This window comes from Cibotium barometz, chromosome 9 (assembly GCF_041138505.1).
Source record: "Cibotium barometz isolate CiBa-2024 chromosome 9, ASM4113850v1, whole genome shotgun sequence".
In the NCBI taxonomy this organism is placed as follows: Eukaryota; Viridiplantae; Streptophyta; class Polypodiopsida; order Cyatheales; family Cibotiaceae; genus Cibotium; species Cibotium barometz.
Genome location: NC_141054.1, coordinates 40,651,894 through 40,678,658, shown reverse-complemented (window position 1 = coordinate 40,678,658; position 26,765 = coordinate 40,651,894). Strand labels below are relative to the sequence as shown.

The following is a 26,765-nucleotide window of genomic DNA, read 5'->3' as shown; positions in this document are numbered from 1 at the left end:
CACACATGATTTACATTGGCATTTTGAATTGGAAGTGCTAGAGAATAAGAAAGAGGAGCCATACCGCACTGCTTGAACTCTCCAGTTAAGAGTGCCCCTCCTCCCCCCCCCAAACAGCAAGTGTTTTGATGTGATTGAGTGGCCTCTTACGCTCCCTAGCTCCAATAGGAGTGCTTTTCATGTGGGAGATGGTCTGCGTAAGCTTTTCCACACACATTGCTCTCTCTTGATTTACACCCTCAAGCTCCTTGATTTTCTCTTGAGACTGAATTAGGCCTTGGTGTACACTAGAGCAAGGTTAACTTAGACTGTATGCAACTATGATGACGAGTAGAAGGCTCTACTAGTGTCAGTTGTTGCTAATCTCTTGTAGTAGCGGACCATCCCATTCTCACACCATCTCTCACAAATGATGGTAAGTCTTTGAAAGTGGGCAGGTAACGCACCCTTGGGTCAGCTAGGTATATAAGCCCATCAACCCATAGATCCACATTAGTGTGACCCCCTTGTCTACGTACATTCCTCTCATGTTCTATTAGATGAACCTTGCCCGAAGTTGCATACTCTTCCAACACCCGCACATGCAAATCCACCTCTTGCATTGCTACAATGGCACATTAGTGTTAGTGATTTCATGCAATGCCATGCTTAGAGGGAGTTGATAATGGAAAAGAAGAGGGAAGCACTAAGCTCACAATGGAGAGAGAGATTATGAGGTGTTGAGATTAGAGAGTGGGAGGATGCAATCATAGAAGAGAGAGAGAGAGAGAGAGAGAGAGAGAGAGAGAGAGTTGGTTCAATTTTGGGGGAAAAAAGAGGGTGAAATTTGATTTTTTGATATATATATATATATATATATATATATATATATATATATGGGTTTGGGATAACTTCTAAAGTAAAAAAGTTCAAAAATGAGGAAAAAAACTTTCACTATTTTTAGCCCCCCTTAGTTGCAAGATTGATGATGTGGAAAGTGATAAGATGATCTTGAAACTTCCCACACTGATTTGGTGGAAAAGTGGAGGCTTTAAATGAAGGAGAAAAAGGTGGAGGCATTCAATGATGAGATAGAGTGGGTTTTAGGGAGAAATCAAGGTTTAAAATTGATTATTTACATATATATGGGTCTGGGGTCAGTTTCAAAGTATAAAAACTTACAAAATGGAAAAAAACAATTGACCATTTTGGGCCCCCCTTAGTTGTGAGCTTTCTAGAAAGCAAAGAGAAGAGAGAATGATAATGTTAGACCCTATTTTTTTAGGGGAGTTATGGGCTATCTAGAAAGCTCAAATTATAGGCTCCAAGTAGGCCTCTCGATTGACCTTGTCTCCTTAAGAAAGCACAAAATTAGCCTTAATTCCTAAAAATTAGGAATCCAAGTAGGCCTCTTGATTGACCTTGTCTCCTCAAGAAAGCACAAAATTAGCCTTAATTCCTAAAAGTTAGGAATCCTTACAAGGCCCAAAAGATGTCCAAAGGTTTCCTAATGCTATATGCTTTTAAACATTCTTTCCTCTTTTTAACATCATCATCATGTGCATCAATGTGTATATGAAAGATCACGTTCTAGTTGATAGGTGCACTAGGTAGTGTATTCTTAAGTTCATTATATACTTTTTGGCGTTATTTCCTCTAAGAATATAAATATAATGGCCTTGCAATTTTAGTATAGAATATAATAAACCTTTTATAATACCTGATGTGGCCCATGAATCTCTACAATCCCATGAATTTATTAGGGGTAGTAATTTCATGATAAGCTTGACCTTGTTGTCATGTATGAAAATGTCATTGTGTCCCAAGGTTACCCCATGCTTTACCTAAAATCAACATTTCAATGGATTCAAAGATATCTCATATAATCAACACCTTAGAAAAGACATATGATATAATTGAAACCTTAGAAACATGCACCTTGTTATCATACGTGGAAATGTCATCTTGGATATGATGTGTTCCATGGTTATCCCATGCTTTATCCAAAATCAACATTTTAATGGGTTCAAGGATATTTGATATAATCAATACCTAAGAAACACACCTTGTTTCCGTGCATGGAAATGTCATCTTGGTGGATACAATGTGTCCCAAGATTACCCCATGTTTTATCCAAAATTGGCATTTAAATGGGTTAAAGGATATCTAATATAATTGACACCTTATAAACACCTTTTCTTAGGTAAGCCATATGGTCTTTCTATTTTGATAACCACACAAGTCATCTATGAAGCCTTCGACACCTTACAAACACCTTTTCTTAGGTAAGCCATATATATTATTGTCTTTCCATCTTGAGTAAGCACACAAGTCATCTATGAATCCTTCAAACCACTTTTGCAAGTAGTCCTTAAATGTAATGCACATCAACCATTTTAAAATGTAGCAGGTGCATTTTTGTTAGTCCAAAGGACATGACCTTATAGGAAATTTAAATGTTCCACCCATTGTTGTAAATGTAGTCTTTTGCTAGTGTTAGGGGACAATAGACACTTGATTCTATCCCAAGAATCCATCCAAGAAGTTGTAGGCTTCTCCCTCAGCCACTCATTTTGGAACATACTCTATGTGGGGCAGTGGATAATGGTCTTTTTGTGTTGTAGCATCACATTCTCTTTAAGTTCGCACATGCTCTAGTAAATTTTTCATTCTTTTTGGGGAGATAATGATAATGGGAGAAACCCCGTCTCAGTATGCTTGATCTCATAAAGGGTTGCACGTGTGGTGGAGGAGCCAGGGGGTTTAAAGGCTCCAAAATTACAAAAGCTATTTAAAAAGTGCTCCATTGTCCCTTTCACCATGGGCCCAAGTTTATCTCTTTTATTAGGGAAAATTTGGACTTAAATTGGGCCATTCAAGGATTGCTACACATTCTCTTTCTACAAAAATGGGCACATGGTAAAAATTTTGCAAATCAATTCAAAAGTGAGCGGAGTTTGGACATTTGGCCCTCTACTCTTTGAGACCTTTCTAATGATATATAGCATGATGGACAATTTCGCACATTCAAAAGTTCCCATGCAAAAATTTCACCATGAGCCCATTTTTGTAGACTCAAGAGAATGTGTAGCAATCCTTAAAGAGCCCAATTTCAGTCTAAATTTTTTTTCTAATGAATCACTTTAATTTATTTCATAATCCATTTCTTATAGGGTCCTTTTGTGCTCAAATTTTCCCTAATGACATTCTTGTGGCTCGGCCCCTTGCTTTGGTGGTGGAAGTGGACCAATAGAATGCTAATAAAAATAAGATCAAGAGTAAGAAGAAAGTATATTAATGGGTTGAGGTTGTGATATAAAGTAAGGAGAAGGGTTGGTAATGAACTACAAGTGTTGGAGGGTGAGTAGAGGTAAAGGGTGGGTTTTGGTTTCTAGAGTCGGTGCCTAGGCTTCTTGGCTCTTGTGACTATTTGTGTCTTTGCTCTTGGTCTAACTGCCCTTTGATATGTCATCCCCTGGAAGGTTGGATATGCCCCTACCTCAACATCTTCTTGAGTAACATCATTGTAAAATGTTGTATCCATATTCTCAAAGTTGCAATATACATTCTCTATTTGATGCAGCCGGACCTATTGGCAAACTATGTGGTTAAGTACTACAATACCATATGGTTCATAGAGGGTTCATATTGTGTATTATGGTTTTTCTATTAGTATCACTATATGATTTTGGTTTTAAGTTAGGCTATAATCTTCATGTAACTTAGGCTCTAGGACTTGTTGGTCTACTATGTACTTATTATTACGACAAAAAAAACACAACTTGCCTGCCTAATAACGTTTGCCCCACCCATAATATGAAATTCATTAAAAATAGCTCCACTAGGTTCAAGGCAGCTTCCATTATCAAATCCACAGACTTGATTTTGGACGTGTGTTTTGAATGGGCATTTTAGATGTAAAAAAATTTGCCATAATATTTGTTAGCCGTCATAAATTATCCATAAATGACAAAACACTCGCAAGTCTCATCCCTTTTCTGTCAAGTTTGACACGCAAGAGTGCCCATCAAAAGGCAACCCTAAGATCCACCTTGGGCTCCAAGTATTCATTGGGTGCTTGTTAAGGCCGTTAGTTTTGCCATTTCTTTGTTGAGCACTCTTTTCATGAATTATGAAATGGATTACAACTTTCGGAACATTATTTTGGGTGGCGGAAATACAATACATCCATGAAAGTCGATAAGAATTTGAACCATTACGACGTAAATACGGATCAAAACGTAAATAGTCACGGGGCAAGACATTGAAAAACTACGCATCATAGCATGCCAAGATAGACGCTAGGTTTGGATGGTATCGCCACCCTGCTTGGGAAGAAAGTAATTAGCCTCAAGGCCATCATCCCAAGGAAACTTTTCTTGATGCAGAGGTTGATCGAAATTGGCAGCAGATGGTGGTGATACAGCAGGGAGCTTAGGCGGAGGTGAAGAGTAACGGGGAGTTGCTGTGCCCAAGAGCCGTGTTTTCCACTCTTGCGACAACTGGGGTGGAAGCAGGACACGCTCCACAAACCACACGATGAGGGCCATGCAGATGAGACCGCCCACGATCACGGTGCCCGACATGTATGCTTGGTATTTCTGTATGGGCGGCAGCACGGCGTAGCCCGCCGCCCCGAATGCCCCCAGCACGCACACCACCGAAAGTGATAGCAGCAGCGCCGCCACCAGAAGGGCCCGCCGGATGTATATCACGGCCCGGCCAATGTGCACGTGGCGCAGCGGCAGCACACCGCAAGCTCCCGCCAAAACAGTAGCCATGGCTGCAAAGAACGAGAGAGAATTGAAAATCCAGAACACACGTACCCCTTTGTGCTGCCGGATAGCGACGTACGACGGTGAGCCCTTCAGGTCGGTGTACGCCGTGTAGTTTAGCGGCGGTTGAAGCCAGCCGCCAAAAGTGACGCTGGCGATCAGGGCGGCGCCCACCAAGATTGCATTGGTGGAGTCCACGTAGATTTGGCGATCTCTGTGCAAGCCGTCGATGTAACTTCGGACCCCTTCTCGCTTGAACAGCTCAGCTTCTATGTCTTGCAGGTTCATCTCCGTGGCATACTGCACGGGTGCTATCCCATACACATCCTCCTCACACACTCTTACCTTGTCACTGAATTCGGCCACTTTGGAGCAGAGCTGCTCCACAATTGCCCGCTTGCGCAGCAAGGTGGCCCAGTGCAGGGCCGTCCTCCCAGTGTAATTCCCCTTCTTGTTCACTGCATCCTCGTCACTGCTGAGGCGCTGGAAGAATTTTGCCATGTCAGATCTCCCCGCATGCAGGGCCAAGTAGATCGGGGGGATCTCTTGGAAAACATCAATTGCAGATCCTGGGACAGCTCGAAACCAGGGCCGAGAATGCCATGTTGTATGCTGAGCAAACCCATCCTTCAACTCCCTTGTCACCTTCTCATCCACATTGTTATTGTAAAAAACCATCATCCATTTATCCACCCCTTCCAGCCACTGCTCAGTAGTTAAGCCTTTATCATCACACGTTAGTAGCTCCTCTGCGAAGGCTATGTGGCCCAGCGTGAGAGCAAGAGACAGAGGTGTCTCCCATGCCCCTCGGTTGCTCACCGCATTCAAGTCAGCCCCCGCATGTGCAAGTGTTTCCGCGGCACCTATGTTGCCCTTCTTAGCAGCCCAATGGAGAGGAGCTCTTCCGGAGGCGTCTTTGATCTGGTTCACATCGGGATTCTCGCCTTTGGCTAGCCCCGTGAGCAGCCATTGTATGTCCTCCTTTGTGCCATACCCAGCAGCATAATGGAGCATTGTGGCACCATTGGCCTTCTGCTTAGCCGCGAGAATGTCAACCCCTGGTGTTGTTAATCTGACCCTAAGGGAGCGGAAAAGAGCCCTCACTACAGCACCGTGGCCATTTTCATCAGCCACGCCTACAGCAAGCTGGCCTTTCTTGTTAACAACATGGCAAACCTCAGGAGCCTTTGCTACTATGATTTCTGCAACTCCATCATTCCCCTTCTTGGCGGCCAGGTGCAAAGGTGTGTTTCCAGCGGCATCGGTTTTGCTAGGCAAAACGCCTCTTTGATCCAGGAGCCACTTGACGGCGTCGTTTCTTGCATTCCAGGCAGCATAGTGCAAGGCAGTGAGCCCATCGTTGCTTGCTACATTCAGATCATCAGGAGCAAGCTTCTTCATGGTTTCTACATGGCCGCTACGAGCAGCGAAATGAAAAGGGGTGGCACCATATTCATCACGGGCATCCTTGAGCACCGGGCCACCCTTAGTATTGAGCAGGAGCAACACAGACTCCAGACTAGTCGCCCCTGCAGCATAGTGTAAGGGGGTTCTCAGCTCCCCATTCTTTGCAAACACACACTCATGGCTATTGGGCGTGGCGGATAGCATCCTTCTAACTATCTTTGCTTTGCCACTCAGAGCGGCCCCATGCAAGGGCGTGTCACCACGCTTATCCTCACAGCTGATGTCCGACACCGCCCCCTGGCTCAGCAGGACCTTGACCACTCCCTCATGCCCATACTTGGCGGCCACATGCAAGGGGGTGTCCCCATTCGTCGACCTCGCATGCACATCTGCATTGCCAAGCTTGATAATCGACTCGGCCAAATCTGCATGGCCTCCTTTTGCAGCCACGTGCAGGGCCGTGAAGCCGTCGATCTGGTAATCGACAACACGGTCTCCTCGCAGCTCCCGTAGGAGCTCCTCTAACCCAGCCTTGTCACCATTTCTTACTAGTTTGTGAAGCTTATCCCCTATTTCTGAGCCCTGTGGATCCATTTTTGCTGTCCACGTTAAGATGGCCTCTCTAACCTAAGCCAAATCAAAATTAGAACTAGCCTAAGACAAATAGCAGACGTTAGAGCAATGCAGGAATGGCAATGCTTCGACGAAGGAAGTGTAAGTCGGGCAATAATATTAGAAGACGACCTTCGCACAGCTTTATCAAAGAAGAGCATCACTTCATTTCCAAGCATATGCATTATAAGAGAAATGAGAATTGAGTATTGCTGTTAAAAACGTTATAAGTGTTGAGAAAGCAAAGGATATTTCTTGGCTGTGTTGAGCAAAAGCATGTTGTACTACAGCCAATTGTTGATTCTTTTCCATTTACACAAGAGAAATCGTACCATAGAATGCCATCACCATGGCTCAAGAAACTTTTGAAATTTGGAGTATCTTAGTCACGTCTCCCAAGATATGACCCAACTCTTCTCTTGAGTGAGGCCACTAAGAGCAAGACAATGTACAAGGACTTAGAAGCTTGTAAAATTTTAAGTAAATCTCAAAAAATATAATTCCTTTTGTTCAAATCATATGCTATCATATATATATATATTTCACTCTTCAAAGTCGAAGATCAGAGGATGACAAGCCTTTTTAAGTAATCATGGGAGAAACCTGTAGTACCACTGGTGAATGTGGAAGAAGCTAAGTTTGATGGGATAGTGAAAGCAACCAAAAGGGTGAAAAACACTCTCAACTGAGAAAAGAAGAAGCCCAAGAAGAAGAAGACTGAAAAGGAGAAGCCTAAGAAGAAGAAGACAAAGCATGATTCTTTTGACTGTGAGTCCATAACAATGACAAAGGGAACAAACTTAGACAAAGAGTTAGATGCTAAGGGAAAAAAGCACACAAGTGGCAAGAAAGTTGGAAAGAAGACAAGGTGGCAAGAAAGTTTGGAAAGCAGACAAGGTGGTGAGAATGGAAGACCTAGTAGTAGCTGCTATAAACAAGTTGGCTACAGGTGATGCAAAATCTCCTATTAGCTTGAACTTCAAAAAGGGAGTGTTTGGCTCCTTTGCAAAAATGAAGGCCATTTGAAGGAAGAATGTAAAAAATGAGTATGACATGTGGCATATGCCAGACCTTCACATATTTAAGAGAGAATTGTAGGTACAACATTCGAAATAGACCGCCAGTCTCACATCCTTCAATGTAGTTACACATTTTCAGCCAGTAACCCAGGCACCTAGACAATGGGACAATGGAGGTGTCAAAAGAAGAGGTCAAATGAACTATCCCTTACCAAGAGGAATGATAATATTGGTGATTACATCATCTCCCTTAGTTAGCTTTATATGGTTATTTGTAATGAAAATTTAACTAACTAATTTATTAATTAATTGGTGTAGTTGATGTAAGTGCAAATCCTTGGGTGGATAATAAAGATGACATGGTGGTGGTCAAGAAGATTTGGAGACGCTTGACTTTAGGCTCATTGACAGATTATTATTTCATTTTATTGGATGGTTACCATTTATTTCATTTTGGGTGATGTCCATATTTATTAGTAGCAGATGTTTATTTAGACATATGAAAGTTCTCTTATGGACATTAAATTTTATCAACAAAGATTACAATGGTTATAAATATTTGTTTGGTTAAAGGGATAGTCCAATTTTGAGAAGATAGACATGCACGTAAAGTAAAGCAAGCTATTTTTGCATGATATGGGCATGCATATAGAGCAAGCTATTTTTTCTTAGGATAGACTTATGTAAAGTAAAGCTATTTGGAGCCGCACAAGCTATTATATGAATTAAAATACATCACGAGGAAGCATGGGCTCACTCTTGTGTGGGGGAAAACTGGACCCAATCTTGTGTATTGATTTTTCTTACTTGATACTTGCAAGTGTCATTTTGTGATTTAATATTATTGGCTATTTTGTCTTCCAATAGTGGTATCAAAGCTTGAGATGAGAAGACTTGTACTAGTAGAAGAAATTTAAGGCAAGTTTCTTTTTCAAATATTAAATAGTTGAAGGGTTTGTTTTCTATTAGGCAACGACTAAAGGGTAAATGAATGGTTTGTTATCTCCTACTATTGGGGAAACACCAAAGGGTAAATGAAGGGTTTGTTGCCTATTAGGCAAAGACCAAAGGATAAATGAAGGTGGAAAACCACTAGTGGGTTACAAATACCACCTTTCCCTTAAAAGCATTTTTCTCTCCTCCTTCCCTCTTGAAAATTGATCTCTATGGATGCTAATCAAGCAGGATCCAAAACCATTCTTTAAGTGAGAAATCATGACAATTTCTCTCCCTCCATGCTCTAACCATTGGCAGTAGATGAACCAACTCCAGGGGTTCACCACACCAATATCAGCGCTAACAACCATCGATAATGAAGTCGTGATAGCCCATCATGATCAGGAGCTCCTTCCTTTATATAACATTTTTCTCTTTGTAACTATCTTGGGGGCTAATAGGTAGTACCCAGTTGAGTCCATGTATGTATGGGGACAAAGTGTGTATTCGAGGGATGGGTTAAAAGTCTTAGTCTGAATAGTACAGCCTTGGATTGTATTAAGCAATCGACGGGCTTAGTTGGTTTAGCATAAATGAAGTTCAGAAGTTCCTTATTGTGTTCCTTATTCTATCTGGCATGATGCAGAACGTGAGTAGTTTGTTGTGTTTTTTCTTGTATTGAGCCTCTTGGAAATTTCATCAGGGAAAATTTAGACTCAAATTGGTCCCTTTGAGGATTGCTACACATTCTCTCTCTACAAAAATAGGCACATGGTGAATTTTTTGCAAATCAACTTAGAAGTGAGTAGAGTTTAGACATTTAAAATCTACTCTTCGAGATTTTTCTAATGATGTAAGATTCCTCCCCAGCCCCTCAAGATGTCCAGTTTCTTCCCTTGTAATCAATCCCCTTTTCAGAATAGGTCCTTTATACCTATTTTTAATTAATTCTAATTGCACATTGGAAAGTTCTTTTTGAATTTCTGTTTCAAGGGAAACCATTTTAGACACTAGGAGGATTTTTATATCCAAAAATATCTCAATTTTGAATTACCTCTCTCTAGACATTTTCTCTCTCTAGGCCAAAACAGGGTAAAATACGATCTTTCTTTTATTTCAGAGAGGGGAATAATTATAAGATCAAAAGGGGAGGTTCTTACACCTGCACACCTCAAAAGCCAGAGGGAAGAATCTTACACCCATGATAGCCTTATAGCTGGACATCCAAGTTTCATCAAGACCTACACCTGCACACCTGCACACCTCAAAAGGGGAATAATTATAAGATCAAAAGGGGAGGTTCTTACACCTGCACACCTGCACACCTCAAAAGCCAAAGAGAGGAATCTTACACCCATGATAGCCTTATAGCTGGACATCCAGGTTTCATCAAGACCTACATGTCTGTAAAGAAAAGCTTCCTTTGGCCTGGACTAAAAAAGGATGTACTCAATCATATACGTCAATGCCTGATTTGTCAGAAAGTCAAAGCAGAGAGAATAAAAATGCCTGGGAAGTTACATCCATTAGACATCCCCCAGATGAAGTGGGAATGTATCAGTATGGATTTTATTACTGGACTACCTTAAGTGCAATCAGGTTACAACTCCATCTTCGTGGTAGGTGATAGACTAACCAAAGTTGCCCATCTGATTCCAGTAAAAGAAACCTACACTACAGTGGATGTGGCCAGAGTGTTCCTCAAGGAAATCTTCAGATTGCATGGCTTGCCCAGGAGAATAGTAAGTGATCGAGATCCCAAGTTCATCTCAAGATTCTGGACTGCATTTTTTGAAGCAGTAGGAACTTTCTTGGATCTCAGCACAGCTTACCACCCCAACATCGTCGATCAAACAGAAAGGGTGAACCAAGTAATCGAAGATATACTTCGATCATACTGTGGCAGGCAACCCAAGAAGTGGCTAAGCTATCTGCACCTAGTCGAGTTCACCTACAATGCTTCTTATCACACCGAAGCATCGGGATGAGCCCTTTCAAAGCTCTATATGGACAAGACTGCCTAACACCATTAACTTGGTCCGACCCATTGATTAGGGTCAAGATTTCCAGACAGATGCTTGATGACATGGAGCAGCAGATGCAGTCAATCCGTAAAGATATAAAAGCTGCCCAGGATAGACAGAAGCAGTATGCAGATAAGAAGAGGTTAGATTAAAAATTCAAAGAAGCAGATATGGTCTTCATTCGAGTATGCCCCAAAAGAAGTTCTCTATTTCTTGGAAAGTACAAGAAGTTATCCCCCAAATACTGTGGGCCATATCTAATTACAAAGAAAGTAGGTGACTTAGCCTATGAACTTCTTCTGTCTCCTCATCTCAAAGTACATAATGTATTTCATGTCAGCTTACTTAAGAATTATGTACTGAGCCCGAAACATGTGCTTAATGATGAACTCTTAACTTCTTCAACCCAAGGGCTGATGGAACTCCAACCTAAAGAAATCCTTGATGTGAGAGAGAGAGAGAGAGTTCTCAGGAATAAAATTCTAAGAGAATTATTAGTCAAATGGAAGTTCTATCATTTTGAAGATGCCACCTGGGAGAAAGAAGCCGAACTGATGCGGGATTACCCCCAATTTTTGCGAGATGAGGACATCTCGCGTTTTTCAAGTGGGAGAGGATGTAAGATTCCTCCCAAGCCCCTCAAGATGTCCAGTTTCTTCCCCTGTAATCAATCCCCTTTCAGAATAATAAAAAGATCTTGTTTCTACTTGAGAAAAATATTCTAGAGAGAGGTAATTCAGTTTTTAGATATCTTTGGATGGAAAAATATCCTTTCTTATTAAACTAAATTTTCCCAAAACAGAAGTTTAAAAAGAAATTCCTAAGGTGCATTAGAAATAAATTATAATCTGCTCAAAAGACCTTAGCCTAAGAGTACAGATTTTTTAAAAAATTTGGATTAAGGTTTTGAGGGACAAATAAGATTAATCCAAATGTAGGGAGGAGATAAATTGAAGAAATAAAGAAAAACCCACCCAAAAATGAGTAAATATTCACATAAGATAAAGAGTGGACTAAGGACTAAAGGAAACATTAAAAAAATAATTTTTTGATGCCTCAGAGTGGGGATTCTCCCTCATGAAGGAGGTGCCTTTTTTCTCATCATTACTCCCCAATTTTAAATCAATTAAGTGAGATATTTCATCTCTCCTCTCTCCTATTTCAAGTCTAGTTCCAAAAAGTAAGCTAAACTGGCCCAAAAATGGTCAAAAATTTGACCAAACTGATCTGGAAAATTCTAGAATTAGTTGCTTGGTTTGAGGCTCACTTTTTCCTATAAATAGAAGCCTCCCCCTTTGTAAAAGCTTAATAGTGTTTATGCACTGTTACTCTACTCCTACCCAGAGCCAATTACATTGAATTCTCTTGATAATTCAATTGCTTTTGACTTAATTGCCATGCGTCGACATCCCACTGCTCGAGAGTTTGTGGTGATCTTTCGAGGGGGAAAAGAGCCTTTTTATATGTCACATCAATTGGTTTGGTGGTAATTTTATGGTATGGGACATCAATTCTCACGGAATCGATTGTAGTCTTGGTGGAATGGGACGCCAAGGCTTGTGCATGTAACTTGACTCTTTGGCAGGTCTGTATGTACACTTGTCCGTAGTGATAAAGTGTGCAAGATAAAATTTGAACTTTGAAAATTACCAAATATAGCCATAAGTTGGGATGAAACCCAGTTACAGAGTTCGGAGAAGCACTAGGTAGCAAGACCATGATGGTGTGCTAGTGCTAACAGAGTGATTTAGTTTCGGAGTGATCTAAATCTAGAGGTTAGCAGTAAGACTAGTTGGTTGGACAATTTCATGCATGGGGGACGCCCTATAGCATTTTGCAAGCGTAGTATTGCCTATGTTCAACACAAGTGTGCGATTGTGAGCACATTTTAGTTGCTACCGTATGAATTTGGAAAATATATTACTTTCCTACATAAGCAATTGTAATATTGCATGACAGGCTATTTTGCTTACAAAGTTCATGTGCGTGTAAACCCTATAAGTCGTATGACCCCTGGGAAATGAGTGGAGCATTTCTAGGATTTAATAAGGTTTTACATGGCAATAGTGAGTAGTATCTCACTCCAGATGAGCCTGGTTGTTGTTAGTATCGGATCCGACTTATGAAGTGTACATAAACTTGGGCTGAGTTAGGATAGAAGGCTAAGCCGGACAGCTTAGTGGTAAATCCTACTGTATCTGGTGAGTTTTGACTTAACCGGAGTGTTAAGAAGTAAACTCAAAGTCTGGGGCTGAACCGGAGTGTTCGGAGGCAGACATATCTTTTGTTAAATCGGAGAATTTAGCAAAAGATGAGCTTGGGGTAAACCATGGTACCCAGGAAAAAAAAGCTCTTCACACTAAAACAGTGCACAATAATTTTAGGGTGATAAAAATCCATCACAGGAATGTTTTACAACTTTCCATAGATGATAGATGAAGACCATGTACTTTACGGAGTTAAAGTACATAGGTGGTGACTTCGGCGCCACATTTTTTGTAGGAAGTCACCAGTGGTGTGGTTAGGTCGGCCGAGACTCCACAAGACCTATGCACTAGTTTTTAAGTTGACCTCTATGATAAGGACGTCCAAAAATTCGTGTTGTAATACCAGAGATTGTACTGCAATGTGCAATGGAGGGGTCAATTTGTGTAGTCACTTCTTAGCAGCAAGTGACTTAAGCATCTTGTTATAGATGGCTGTATATGGTACTCCCACTCGGGGGAGGTACGCCATTGGGTACGGAGTTACTCACAGACTAGTATGGAGCTACTAGTGTGATGATAGTGGGTACGTAGTTACTCACTACTAATACATAACTGCTAATAAAATTAAGATCCTCGAGTGAAAGATACTCTAGATCAACATTTTAAATTACCGAACCACAATCCACGAGTATCGAGGTACTCATAAATATGTTGATGTTGCTCAAATCGAGGGACCGATTTGTTCGATGGTATGGAATAAGCAAGGAGAATGGAGTAACTTAAAAGTTACACATCACTAGTACTAGTGAGTTGTCGAGGTCATCCGTAGTTTGATGATCTCCTTTACCTATCAGATAACATTCAATTTTGCAAGCCCTGGCATTTAATCCGTAGTGATTATGAGTTTGGTGTGAGATATGGTTATGAAGTTCTTACAAGAGTACTCGTTTATTTGCTTGTCATTGGTTATAGCTTGGTAGAGATTGCCACCTGTGATGGGTAGGTAGCTTTGCCGCTATAATGAGGAGGCATCAAATAATGTTCTCATAGTTATACTTCATACCAACACCAAACAGGGATAGGATGAAATTCCTAAATTCATCATCACGAAGTACTGTGATGTTTGCATTTATATTGAATGTATGATGTAATGAGACATTGAGCGTGTGTAATTACCATCAATTATCTAGCAACCTATGGCTTCGCAGCAAGCTCTGTGGATTGATAATATGGTTATTAGTAGTTTGGAATTTTCTTGATAAATGGTACAACCCACCCAAATAATTCATAAGTGTGTAACCACTTATGAAGGGTAATAATATGCAACAATGAAGCACTTTGTTACAAGTGTGAAACCACTGATCTGTTGCAAAACTATTTATCAATAGTACCACCATATGTGCGTAGACACTATACCACATCTTCGTTGCAAGATGTTTAAAAGTTTCTTGGAAGGACTCGAGATATAACATATGATATTAAACATGGTCTAGATTTGTTCTTGGACCTATGACACTAGTGCGTAGTCCGCTTGAGAGTAGAGTTTTTGAGGACAAAAACCTTTCTGAGGGAAAGGAGGGATATCCTCAAATATCACATAAACTGGAATAGTTGTGTGAGTCCAGACAATACTTGAAGGGATGTGTCTGGTAATAGCAACAAAGAGTTGTAAGTGATTGGTAAACCTCCAGACGCCCATAGTGGTGCAAGAATCCTTATCAAACATCTCCACATACTATATGGTTTGCCCGCATATATAGTATGGCATGAGAGATAGGAAGTTTGATTGTTATATTTGAATGGAAAATTTCAAAACTTACATTTACTCTGAGTTAGAGTGGAGTTTAACCATCCGTAGATTGATGGTAGTTAGAAACTCAACAAGATTCTAGAGCATATGCTTGTTCAAAGATGTTACTCTAAGAGAGAAAGTATATCTCAGCTTTGGAACTGATCCTTGTGATGCATGATTAGATTGGCTCTAGTTTATTTCTCCTATGGCCGTAGAGCTTTCCAAGGAGAAGTTTTAAAAAGTTGGTGAAGCAACATGTAGCGTAGTCTACAAATAGCTAGTAGCATGGTCTAAGAACTTGCGCTACTAGAGTGCTCTCCAGTACATTAGCTTCTGTGCTAATGACATGATGCAAAATCAAGGCATGAAATTTGCCTTAAGATTTTGGTTGAAATACCAAATCGGCTTGTGTGAGCATGATCCTGTCTTTACAGCGGTCTGGCGTGCTGTACGCGTACGCACTTTATCACAGCCGCGCCCACCTTCCTCGCCGGCACATAATGCTAGTCCGGAGAGACTAGCCGTAGGTGCGGCGGGTAGCGAGGCGAGAGTTAGTCCGGAGAGGCTAGCCGAGCCTTCGGGGTATAGTTTTGATAGTCCAAGTGCGGGTCATCTTGGATTCAGAAGACCTATGCACTAGTAAAAAGGCAATTTTATTGGCCTAGTTTGTTTAAGAACGTCCAGACTTATGTGCTGAAATGCAGTAAGTGCCAAGTCAATAAACAGAATGTCTTAAGGTTGGAGGACTACTCCATCCGCTGGAGATTCCTCAAGGGAAATGGGAAAGCATTTCCATGGATTTAATAAGGTTTACCCAAGACGAGTCAAGGGAATGACTCGGTGTGGGTAGTAGTGGACAACTAAACTGGCAAAGTTTATCGCCACGAAGAAAACTGTAAAAACGCCAGAGTTGGCAAAACTTTTTATTGAACTTCTCTACAAGCTATATGGCCTGCCCGCAGATATAGTGTCAGATAGAGATAGAAAGTTCAACAGTCATTTTTGGAGGGAAATCTTCAAAAGTTGGATACTACTCTGAGTATGAGTATGGTAGATCATCCGGAGTGATGGTCAAACTGAGAGTTAACCAAATACTCGAGGATATGTTGCGTTCTTATGTAAGTAAGAAGCAATCAAATTGGGAAGAATATTTGCTCATATTGGAGTTTGCTTATAACAGCTCCAAGCATTCAGCGACTGGATTTACACCATTCATGTTAATGTATGGATTCCAGCCGAGATCTTCGATGGCTGTAGGCCTGGAAAAGGAGAAGATTCAATATGTCAAGGAGTTCCTTGAATAAATGAATGATATGCTCAAAGCTGCATGTGAGAGCATCCGTAGCGCACAGGATCGCGCTAATACATTTGCCGATAAAGGACGCAGACAAGTGACCTTTGCAGAAGGTGACTTTGTATTTTTAAAGGTTCCTGCGCAGTCAGCAACCATGAAAACGGGAAAGTGTGATAAACTTTCTCCTAGATATTGCGGTCCTTTCAAGGTCCTTAAGAAGATTGGGGACGTAGCATATAAACTTGAGTTACCGGAGAGTTCTCAAGTTCATCCTATCTTCCATGTTAGTAAACTGAACAAATCAGTTCACGGGTTAGAGAACGTAGTTTCTCTAGATATTTTGGTAGAATTGACCACTCCACCAAAGATACCACATGAACCGGAAAGGATTCTTGGGTATCGAGACAGACAAACCCGACATAAAGCGTACGAGAAGGTACTTGTTAAATGGACAGATAGGGATGGAAGGTAGCTACCTGGGAACGCCGTAGTGCAATTTCCAAAAGGTTTTCCCAGTTTGTTTTCGAGGACGAAAACTCTTCTTAAGGGGGGGGTAATGTCACGTAGGCTGTAATGCCTGTGACCGACGGCACACCGGATGGCCATGTCCGAGGTTCAGTGGGAGAGGACGCCCATGCGGAGTCATGGGCGGCCAGGCTAGTGTGGACGGCAGGCCACACGCTATATAGCCTGGGGGATGAGGGGCAATCCTCATTCTTCCTCTATGGCTGGGTGGTGAGCCAGAGGCCGTCCCCTCTTGTGGTAATGCCCGTAGCGGCGTTACGGGAATGTAACATAAAGGCAGCCCTGTTTGCGCATGGAACAGGTGTCCATGCAGATATTGACATATGGCACAAGCGCATTGGTCATGTGAATGTATAGCGCGACTGAAGTCTATGCAGGCCCAAAATATTACTACAAGTTTGCCAAAGTTTAAGGTTAACGGTATGCATAAGGTATGTGAAGCATGCCAACTTGGTAAGCATGCCAAACATGCTTTCCCACATGAAAAGCATGTCAGTGCTGCAAGGCCATTGGTTGTCATACATTCAGATGTATGGGGACCAACCAAGACTGCAACAATTGCAGGTTGTAGGTACTATGTTACATTCATTGATGACGACACTAGGAAAGTGGGTTTATTTCATGAGGGAGAAAAGTGAGGTGTTTGCTCACTTTCAGATATTTAAAGAATTGGTTGAGAAGGAAAAAGGCATGCAAATAAAATGCCTAAGATCAGATGGTGGGGGAGAATATTTCTCCAATGAGTTTAGCGATTTCTTGAGAAAGCAAGGAATCAAGAGGCAATTTACGTGTAGGTACACTCTGACAGAATGGTGTTGCAGAAAGGAAAAATAGCACATTATAAAAGTGGCACGTGCCTTGATGGCTGAAAAGAATATGCCACATTATTTTTGGGAAGAAGCAGTAGTAGCAACTGCTGTGTACATTATGAACAGGACACCCACTGTGCAGCTGTTCATGGTATGACTCCTGAACAAAAGTTTATAAGCATAAGACCAGATGTGTCTCACTTGAAAATGTTTGGGTGTATTGCATATGTACATGGCATATGTACATGTTCCTGATGAAGTGAGAACAAAGTTGGATCCAAAGGCAGAGAAATGCATCTTCATTGGTTATGGTATGGAGAAAAAAGGTTATAAATGCTATAATCCTACCACACTCATGAGATGCGAGTAAGCAGAGATGTTTTCTCTTTGATGAGATGAGTAGCTAGTATGCACTAGTAGTGAAGGCAATAGAAGATACAGATGTAAGAAATGCTGATGTAGCACCACATGTAGAGCAGCAATCACTAGTGTGCTGAGTATACCTGGGGAGTCCTCGAGCAGTGGATCCAATGTTAGCCCATGGTCAGGCAGGTTGAGGAATGATGCAGGTACACATGTATCATGGAAAGGGAAGGAAAAGGTAGATCAATCTTTTGTGCTTGATCTTTCAACAGGTCACTCATATGTGGATGGTGACTCTAGTGGCTCTGAGCAAAGCCTTGATGAGGCCCTTGGCATTCTGTCTATGGTTACTCCTGGTGTTAGGAAAACCAGGGTTATTTTGAGGACACCTGACAGTGATCCAGGTGTACGTAGGTCTATGAGGGCTAGATACCCTGTTTTGACAGGTTGAGATATGATGGATATACAGCCCATCATTATGCTTACATGGTAAAAGAAATACAGGAGGTTGAGCCCACTTGCTTTGAGTAGGCAATTAGAAATAAGAAATGGGAAGATGTCATGGGATGAGAAGATGGCAGCATTGGATGCAAATGCAACATGGGAGTTAGTGACTTTACTTAAGGAAAAGAAGGCAATTGAATGTAAGTGGGTGTATAAAGTCAAGCACAATGCTGATGGTTCAGCGAGCAGGTACAAGGCAAGATTGGTTGCCAAGGGCTATGCGCAGACTTATGGCATAGACTATGAGGAGACATTCAGCCTGGCTGTGCAAGAATGGCAACCGTGTGAGAGCTGTCATTGCTATGGCTGCAGCAACAAAGGGTTGGTCTTTATATCAAATAGATGTAAAGAATGCTTTCTTGCATGGTGATTTGCAAGAAGAAGTGTACATAATGCAGCCACCAGGTTATGAGAGTGATGCACATCCAGATTTTGTGTGCAGGTTACGCAAAGCCTTGTATGGTGGCTTGAAGTAGGAACCCATAGCTTGGTCAAACAAGATTGGGGAGTATCTTGTTACCATTGGATTTTAGATATCCAATGCAGATTTTTCACTATATGTGAAAAAGACAGATAGAGGGATCATGCTATTAGTCATCTATTAGAGGGATCATGCTATTAGAGTCATCGATGGGTGGATGACTTGATTATCACTGGTGATAGTGATGTAGACATACATGATGTCAGGATGCTTTTGAAGCAGAAGTTTGAGATGAAGGATTTGGGTGAGCTGCAGTATTTCTTGGGCATAGAGGTGGTGAGATCACCTCATGGCATTTTGCTATTGCAGAGGTAGTATGGCTTGGACATGTTATCCAAAGTATGTTATGACAGGCTGTAAGCCTATTTCAGTGCCATTGGAGCAGAACACAAAGTTTTCTGTAGATACATGTGAGCTTTTGGAGGACCCCACTACATACATGTGGGTAGTTTGATTGACATGACCATTATAAGGCCAGACTTGAGCTATGTTGTTGGACTTGTGAGTCAGTTTATGCAGGCCCCTAGGAAGCCACACTTGGATGCGGCTAAATAGATTCTCAGGTACATAAAGTCCACAGTTGATTATGGACTTTTCTATGAGGCTGGTACAGAGATATAGTTGCATGGGTACATAGATGCTGATTAGGATGGTAGTATTGCTGTAGACATGAGATCTAACACTGGTTTTATGTTCTCATTTGGGAGTGCTGCTATGAGTTGGAGTAGTAAGAAGCAGTCAACAATTGCCTTGTCGAGTACAGAGGCAGAGTACGGGGTGCTGCAATGGTAGGTTGGTTTTAGAAGCTACTTGGTGACATGGGAGAGCTCGTGTATAGGGCAGTTATCATATATTGTGATAACATGAGCAGTATACAGTTGGCTAGTCACCCAGTATATCATGCTAGAATGAAGAACATTGAGGTGAATTATCACTTTGTGAGGGAGAAGGTTCTAGCAGGAGATGTAGATCTGGTATATGTCAGCACACTAGAGGATCATGTGGCTGACATCTTCACGAAGGGATTGGGCATAGAAAAGCTCCACAAGTTTAGGAGCTTACTTGGAGTGCAGTGTGTGGAGTTGAGCTCGAGGGGGAGTGTTGAGATATCGAGCTCAACTAGTGCTACGTCAGACATTGATGACCCGCCTGGGTGATAGCTCCCGCATCTACACCACTGGCATGGCTAGTGAGATTATGGGTGATATGCGGCCAGTGGGATGACAGGTTGTGTGACAGCCATTTTGGATTACTAGAGACTGGCATAGTTATAGCACCAGCTCATTTAGTCGAGTTCACATTATGGTCTGACCCTTGTATGTTGTAGTAGTTGTACTAACCCATATAGTGTATACTCTTATCTTTATGTTATGTTGGTTGAGTAGAGAAGAAGATAAAAGAAAATTCAACCATCCATCTCTCTCTTGTATCTTGCTCTCTCTTGTGTGTGTGTTTGCTTAGTAGGGTTTGAAGCTCTCCGACTCCCCCACATTCTCTTTAACACAAGGTTCACCACGACCCCCTTTTTTCTAGCAAAGTGATGATATGGCTTTTCCTAGAGGGCCCTTTTTTAGTCCAAAATTTTACTAATGTGTATGTATATATATGTATGTATCTATATATGTATGTATGTATGTATGTACATATATGTATGCATATATGTGTGTGTTAAGAAGAATGTGGGAGAGAGAGTGAGCTTAAGCTCCTTACAAGTGAACATACACATGCACAAAAGTATATAGGTACACAAGATAATGGATGGATATTTTTTCTTCTATTCTCTTCTCTTCTCTACAACCATAACACAAAGGTAAGAGTATATACTATAAGGAAAAGTACTCTCTTACTATAACATACAAAGGTCGGTCCATAGTGTGAACCTGAGTTTATACGCTAGCGGTATATATATGTTATACATATATACACATATATCTATATATACATATCTATAGATATATATGTAAATATGTATATATGTATATATGTATGTATGTACATATGTATATATGTGTACATACACACATGTGTGTGTGTGTTGAGAATGCGAGGGAGAGGGTGAGCTTGAGCTCCTTACAAGCAAACATACATAAACACATAAGAATATACACGCACACAAGAATATGGGGGGGGGAGATCTTGAGCTCCTTACAAGAAAACACACTTACACACAAGAGTAGACACGCACAAAAGATAATGGATGATTGAATTTTCTTCTATTCTCTTATCTTCCCTATAGCCATAATACAAAAATAAGGGTATATACTATAAGGGGAAGTACTCTCCTACTATAACATACAAAGGTTGGAAAACTTGACTACATGAGCTCTGGTGCTATAGCTATGTTATATACTATAAGGGGAAGTACTCTCCTACTATAACATACAAAGGTTGGAAAACCTGACTACATGAGCTCTGGTGCTATAGCTATGTTATAACTATAGTAAACCAAAATGGCTCACATATCCTGTAAGCCAAAATGGCTGTCACACAACTTGTAAACCATTGGCAGTATATCACCCATAATCTCACCAACCACGCTAGTGTGGCGTAAGTGTGCAAATCTAACATGTCCTCCATATCCGCACTAGTTGAGCTCAATATCTAAACACCCCCTCGGAACTCAATTCCGTACGCTGCACTCCAAGTAAGCTCCTAAACTTGCAAAGCTTTTATGTCCCAATACCTTTGTGAAGATTTCATCTCTGCTTGATCCTTTATGCTGGCATAATACCAAATCCAGATCACATGCTAGAACCCTCTCCCTAACAAAGTTATAATGCATCTCAATGTGCTTCATCCTAGCATGATGTACAATGGACTACTCGGTCACTAACTATATATTGCTTATGTTATCACAATAAGTGACAACAACAACCCTATCCACGTGCTCACCCCGATCTTCCCTAGCATAATATAATGGGTTACTTGCTAAACTGCATACTGCTTATGTTATCACAAGAAGTGACAACAACCCTATCCATGGGCTCATTCCTATCTTCCACAATAGCTTTTATAAACCATGCTACCTCACATGCTTCCATATAGCAGCACGTATGTACTCAGTCTCTCTACTTGACAAACCAACCGTTGGTTGTTGCTCCAGTTAAAAGTAGCACTCCCAAAAAGAAAACATAAAGCTGCTAAAGCAGTAGATCTCCTATTTGAGATATACCAGTCCAATCTAGATCTATATATCCATGTACTTGGACATGTACTCTAGCCTCAAAGAAAATTCCAACACCCAATTGTTGGATGAGGGAGAAGATGCTTTGCACACTCACACAGACACACGCACACACAGTCACACATGATCTCAAAGAGCGAGAGAGACAAGACATGATAGATGGAAGTACTCATCAATAATAATGATAGTAAACATGTGGAGTATAAGGTACTAATAACCCTAGCCCTAGGGCTAATGTGGCTAACACATAAGAGTGTGTTCACATGAGGACAAAACCCCTGCTAGGATAGGGTAAAATGCTGCTTACACTAGAGACTTCCAAGGCTAACAAACCCCCTTGAAGTGAATGGTGTGAACGTGTACAGGGTGTACCCCCTTGAAGTGAATGGTGTGAACGTGTAACAGACTTCCAAGGCTAACAAACCCCCTTGTTGAAGTGAATGGTGTGAACGTGTACAGGGTGTACCCCCTTGAAGTGAATGGTGTGAACGTGTAACAGACTACCTTGGTAGGGGTAATAAGCTCAAAGCCTTGTGGAAAGCTTAAATTGTTCCCTACAAAGGGACTTGGTAAACCCATCTGCCACATTGGCTTGTGTAGGCACATAAGTCAAGGCAATCTATCTTGCATGGCACCTTTCCTTGACATAATGATAATGCACCTCAATGTGCTTTGTCTATGCATGAAATACCAGATTTTACGTGATTGATGCACCTCAATGTGCTTTGTCTGTGCATGAAATACCAGATTTTACGTGATTGTTAATGCACTCTAACTGTCAGTGAAAATGGTGGTAGAACAAGGTTGTCTAACACCAAGATTTACCAATAGACGGCGTAGCCATACACACTCCATAATAGTTGTGCGAATGTTGCCCTATACTCAACCTAACAACTATAAGTGGCCACTATTTGGCTGATTCTTGTTTATGCAGGAACTACCAAGAAGGAAATAATAACCACTTGACACCCCAATGTCATAATATAATGCCTAATGGATGTTAGTGTAGGTGGACAAGCATTAAGAAAACACCTTGCTACTTCACTACTGCTTGCCAATGTCGAGTTCCGGGGCAATGTATAAAGCTGCTTAACTATGACATTGCATACTGAATAGCAAGATGGGTAGTCCATAGAGATAAAAGGCATTTGACAATTCATTGATGAGGGGTAACATCAAAAGCTTTCTAAGATAGTAGAATGCCCCTTGGTATGAACTGGATACCCAAATAGTAATGCAAAAGCCCCATGTATGCAACATCAAATGCATGTTGCACATCACGAGAAAATCATTGGGGCCAATTTCTATTGAATCTGTGGACTATCAGCAAGGTGGGAGAAGGTCGAATGCATGAATATAACCCAATTATCATATTCCAATGCATCAAAAGGAGAAAGGAGGTCCTCATTTAATGTGGAAGCAACAAGGGAAGAGCCAGCAGAATAAGGTGCATGTTCGAGAGGCAACGCGTGTCCCGACCTAACATGCTATCAGCAGTGAACTCAATGGTTGCATCCTCTTTAATTAATGCATAACCCATGGCATCTTGATCAAAATATAGCTGACCTGGAGAAATATGAGAAAGTAGGGTTGCTAGTGTAAGATTGATTTGGAGCCAAAAAGGGCTCTCAATGAATTCAGCACCAGTAGCAATTAATGGTATGAAGATGTAAGCAATTTCCAACAGTAAGGTATAAGATGTCAAGGATGACTGAATGCCAATACATCAATCAACACCAAGGTATAAGCTGCCAAGGATGACTGAATGCCAATACATTAATCAAAGGAACCTGAGTCAATGGTCAAGCTGATAGATGTAACTGAATGTCTGACCGAAAAGGTGATAATTAGCAATGGATACGGGATGATATAACAAACTATCAAATTGGGGCAGCAATGCATGCATCATCCATTATTATGAGAGTATAAGGTAACCTCTCAATAAGGTAAAATAAAAGAGATGTGTTATCCCACACAAACTGATGTAATGAAACCCCGAATGATGCATAGTGACAAGGCAATCAAGCTGAAGACAATGTAACATTTTGACACTAGTAGCATACATGTAATACATCTCAGCAAGTAAACATCACTGCATACAGTTATGTCTCCAAGACATAGCACAACTAAGAGGTCAAATGCATAAGTTACCACAAACATCACCATCAGCAAAACACATGTGTCCCCCCTCAAACGCAATAGTCATAGAGACAACTTAAGTGACAAGTGCTATAAAGCATAATCAGTTGAGCTCGGAACGTCATTAAGATCAATGTTAGGCATAACACCAATTGATAATCCTAATTTAGAGTACTAAGAAGCATGTGATAATGAAAAACAAGAGGTGGGTAGATCACTTCATGTGACTGTTAAAGCATAGCCATCATGTGCAAAATTGACTTCCTCTGTATTGTCAGCTATGGTGGCACTAAGACCTTTCTGCTTCTTCTTCTACTCACTCTATTTCCACTTTCGACAGTCCTCAAGAACATGACTAGGTTTCCGACAATAGTTGCATCTCTTATTTTTCTCATTTTTTCCCTCTTTGGACTTAGGAGGATCTGAATAGGCTGGTGCTTTTTGCACCAGAAGCAACCCCTTTGCCATAGTGGGAGGCAACAAAAGCTTGATGTTGTTCCAATTGGAATGATAAAGAGAATGTGGGGGAGAGGGAGAGATTCAAACCCTAGAAAGCAAACACACACACAAGAGAGAGCAAGACACAAGAGAGAGATGGATAGCTTAATTTTCTTCTATCTTCTTCTTCTCTACTCAACCAACATAACATAAAGATAAGAGTATATACTATATGGGTTAGTACTCAACTACTACAACATACAAGGGTCGGTCCATAATGTGAACCCGACTAAATGAGCTGGTGCTATAACTATGCCAGTCTCTAGTAATCCAAAATGGCTATCACACAGCCTGTCATCCCACTGGCCACATATCACCCATAATCTCGCCAACCATGCCAGTGGTGTAGATGCGGAAGCTATCACCTAGGCGGGTCATCAATGTCTGTCCCGTAGCACTAGTTGAGCTCGATATCTCAACACTCTCCCTCGGGTCATCAATGTCCGCTCCGTAGCACTAGTTGAGCTCGATATCTCAACACTCTCCCTTGAGCTCAACTCCACAAACTACACTCCAAGTAAGCTCCTAAACCTGTGGAGCTTCTCTATGCCCAATGCCTTCGTGAAGATGTTAGCCACCTGATGCTCTGTGTGCTGACATATACCAGATCTACATCTTCTGCTAGAACCTTCTCCCTCACAAAGTGCTAATGCACCTCAATGTGCTTTGTTCTAGCATGATATACTGGGTGACTGGCCAACTGTATGCTTCTCATGTTGTCACAATATATAATAACTGCCATATCCACAGGCTCTCCCATGTCGCCAAGTAGCTTCTGAAACCAAGCTACCTCACAAGCTGCCCCATAGCAGCACCACTGTACTCTACCTCTGTACTCGACAAGGTAACTCTTGGCTGCTTCTTATTGCTCCAACTCACATCAACACTCCCAAATGAGAATATAAAACCACTATTAGATCTCTTGTCTGCAATACTACCAGCCCAATCAGTATCTGTGTACCCATGCAACTGTATCTCCGCTCTAGCCTCATAGAAAAGTCCATAATCAACTGTGGACTTTCTGTACGTGAGGATCCGTCTAGCCGCATCCAAGTCTGGCTTCCTAAGGGCCTGCATAAACTAACTCACAAGTGCAACAACATAGCTCAAGTCTGGCCTTCTAATGGTCATGTAGATCAAAATACCCACTACGCATGTATGTAGTGGGGTCCTCCAAAAGCTCACTTGTATCTGCAGAAAGCTTTGTGTTCTGCTCCAATGGCACTGAAATAGGCTTACAGCCTGTCATACCATACTTGGACAATATGTCCAAGCCATACTGCCTCTACAATAGCAAAATGCCATGAGGTGATCTCACCACCTCTATGCCCAAGAAATACTGAAGCTCACCCAAATCTTTCATCTCAAACTTCTACTTCAAAAGCATCCTATGTCTACATCACTATCACCAATGATAATCAAGTCATCCACACAGATGACTAATAGCATGATCCCTCTATTTGTCTTTTTCACATATAGTGAAAAATCTACATTGGATATCTGAAATCCAATGGTAACAAGATACTCCCTGATCTTGTTTGACCATGCTCTGGGTGCTTACTTCAAGCCATACAAGGCTTTGTGTAACCTGTACACACAAAATCTGGATGTGCTTCACTCTCATAACCTGGTGGCTACATCATGTACACTTCTTCTTGAAAATCACCATGCAAGAAAGCGTTCTTTACATCCATTTGATGTACAGACCAACCCTTCACTGGCATCCATAGCAATGATAGCTCTCACAGTTACCATTCTTGCAACCGAGCTGAATGTCTCCTCATAATCTATGCCATAAGTCTGCGCATAGCCCTTAGCAACCAATCTTACCTTGTACCTACTCACTAAACCATCAGCATTGTGCTTGACTTCATACACCCACTTACATTCAATTGCCTTCTTTTCCTTAGGCAAAGGCACTAACTCCCATGTTGCATTTGCATCCAATGCTGCCATCTCCTCATCCATTGCATCATCCCATTTCTTATTTCCAATTACCTACTGAAAGCAAGTGGGTTCAACCTCCTGTATTGCTTTTACCATGTAAGCATAATGATGGGATATATATCCATCATATCTCAACCTGTCAATAGGGTATCTAACCCTCGTAGACCTACGTACACTTGGATCACTGCTAGGTGTCCTCGCAGAACAGCCTTGGTTCTCCTTACACCAGGAGTAACCACAGAAGGAATGCCAAGCTCCTCATCAAGGCTC

At 41.4% G+C, this 26,765-nt stretch overlaps 1 protein-coding gene across 1 annotated transcript; it reads right to left on the bottom strand.

The window, feature by feature from the left end:
* Positions 1 to 4,097: 4,097 nt before the first annotated feature.
* LOC147635581 (uncharacterized) lies at positions 4,098 to 6,856 on the bottom strand. The gene has a single exon (XM_086802931.1). The coding sequence runs from the start codon at positions 6,753 to 6,755 to the stop codon at positions 4,281 to 4,283; it is 2,475 nt and encodes an 824-aa protein (XP_086659057.1). The 5' UTR covers positions 6,756 to 6,856; the 3' UTR covers positions 4,098 to 4,280.
* Positions 6,857 to 26,765: the final 19,909 nt, after the last annotated feature.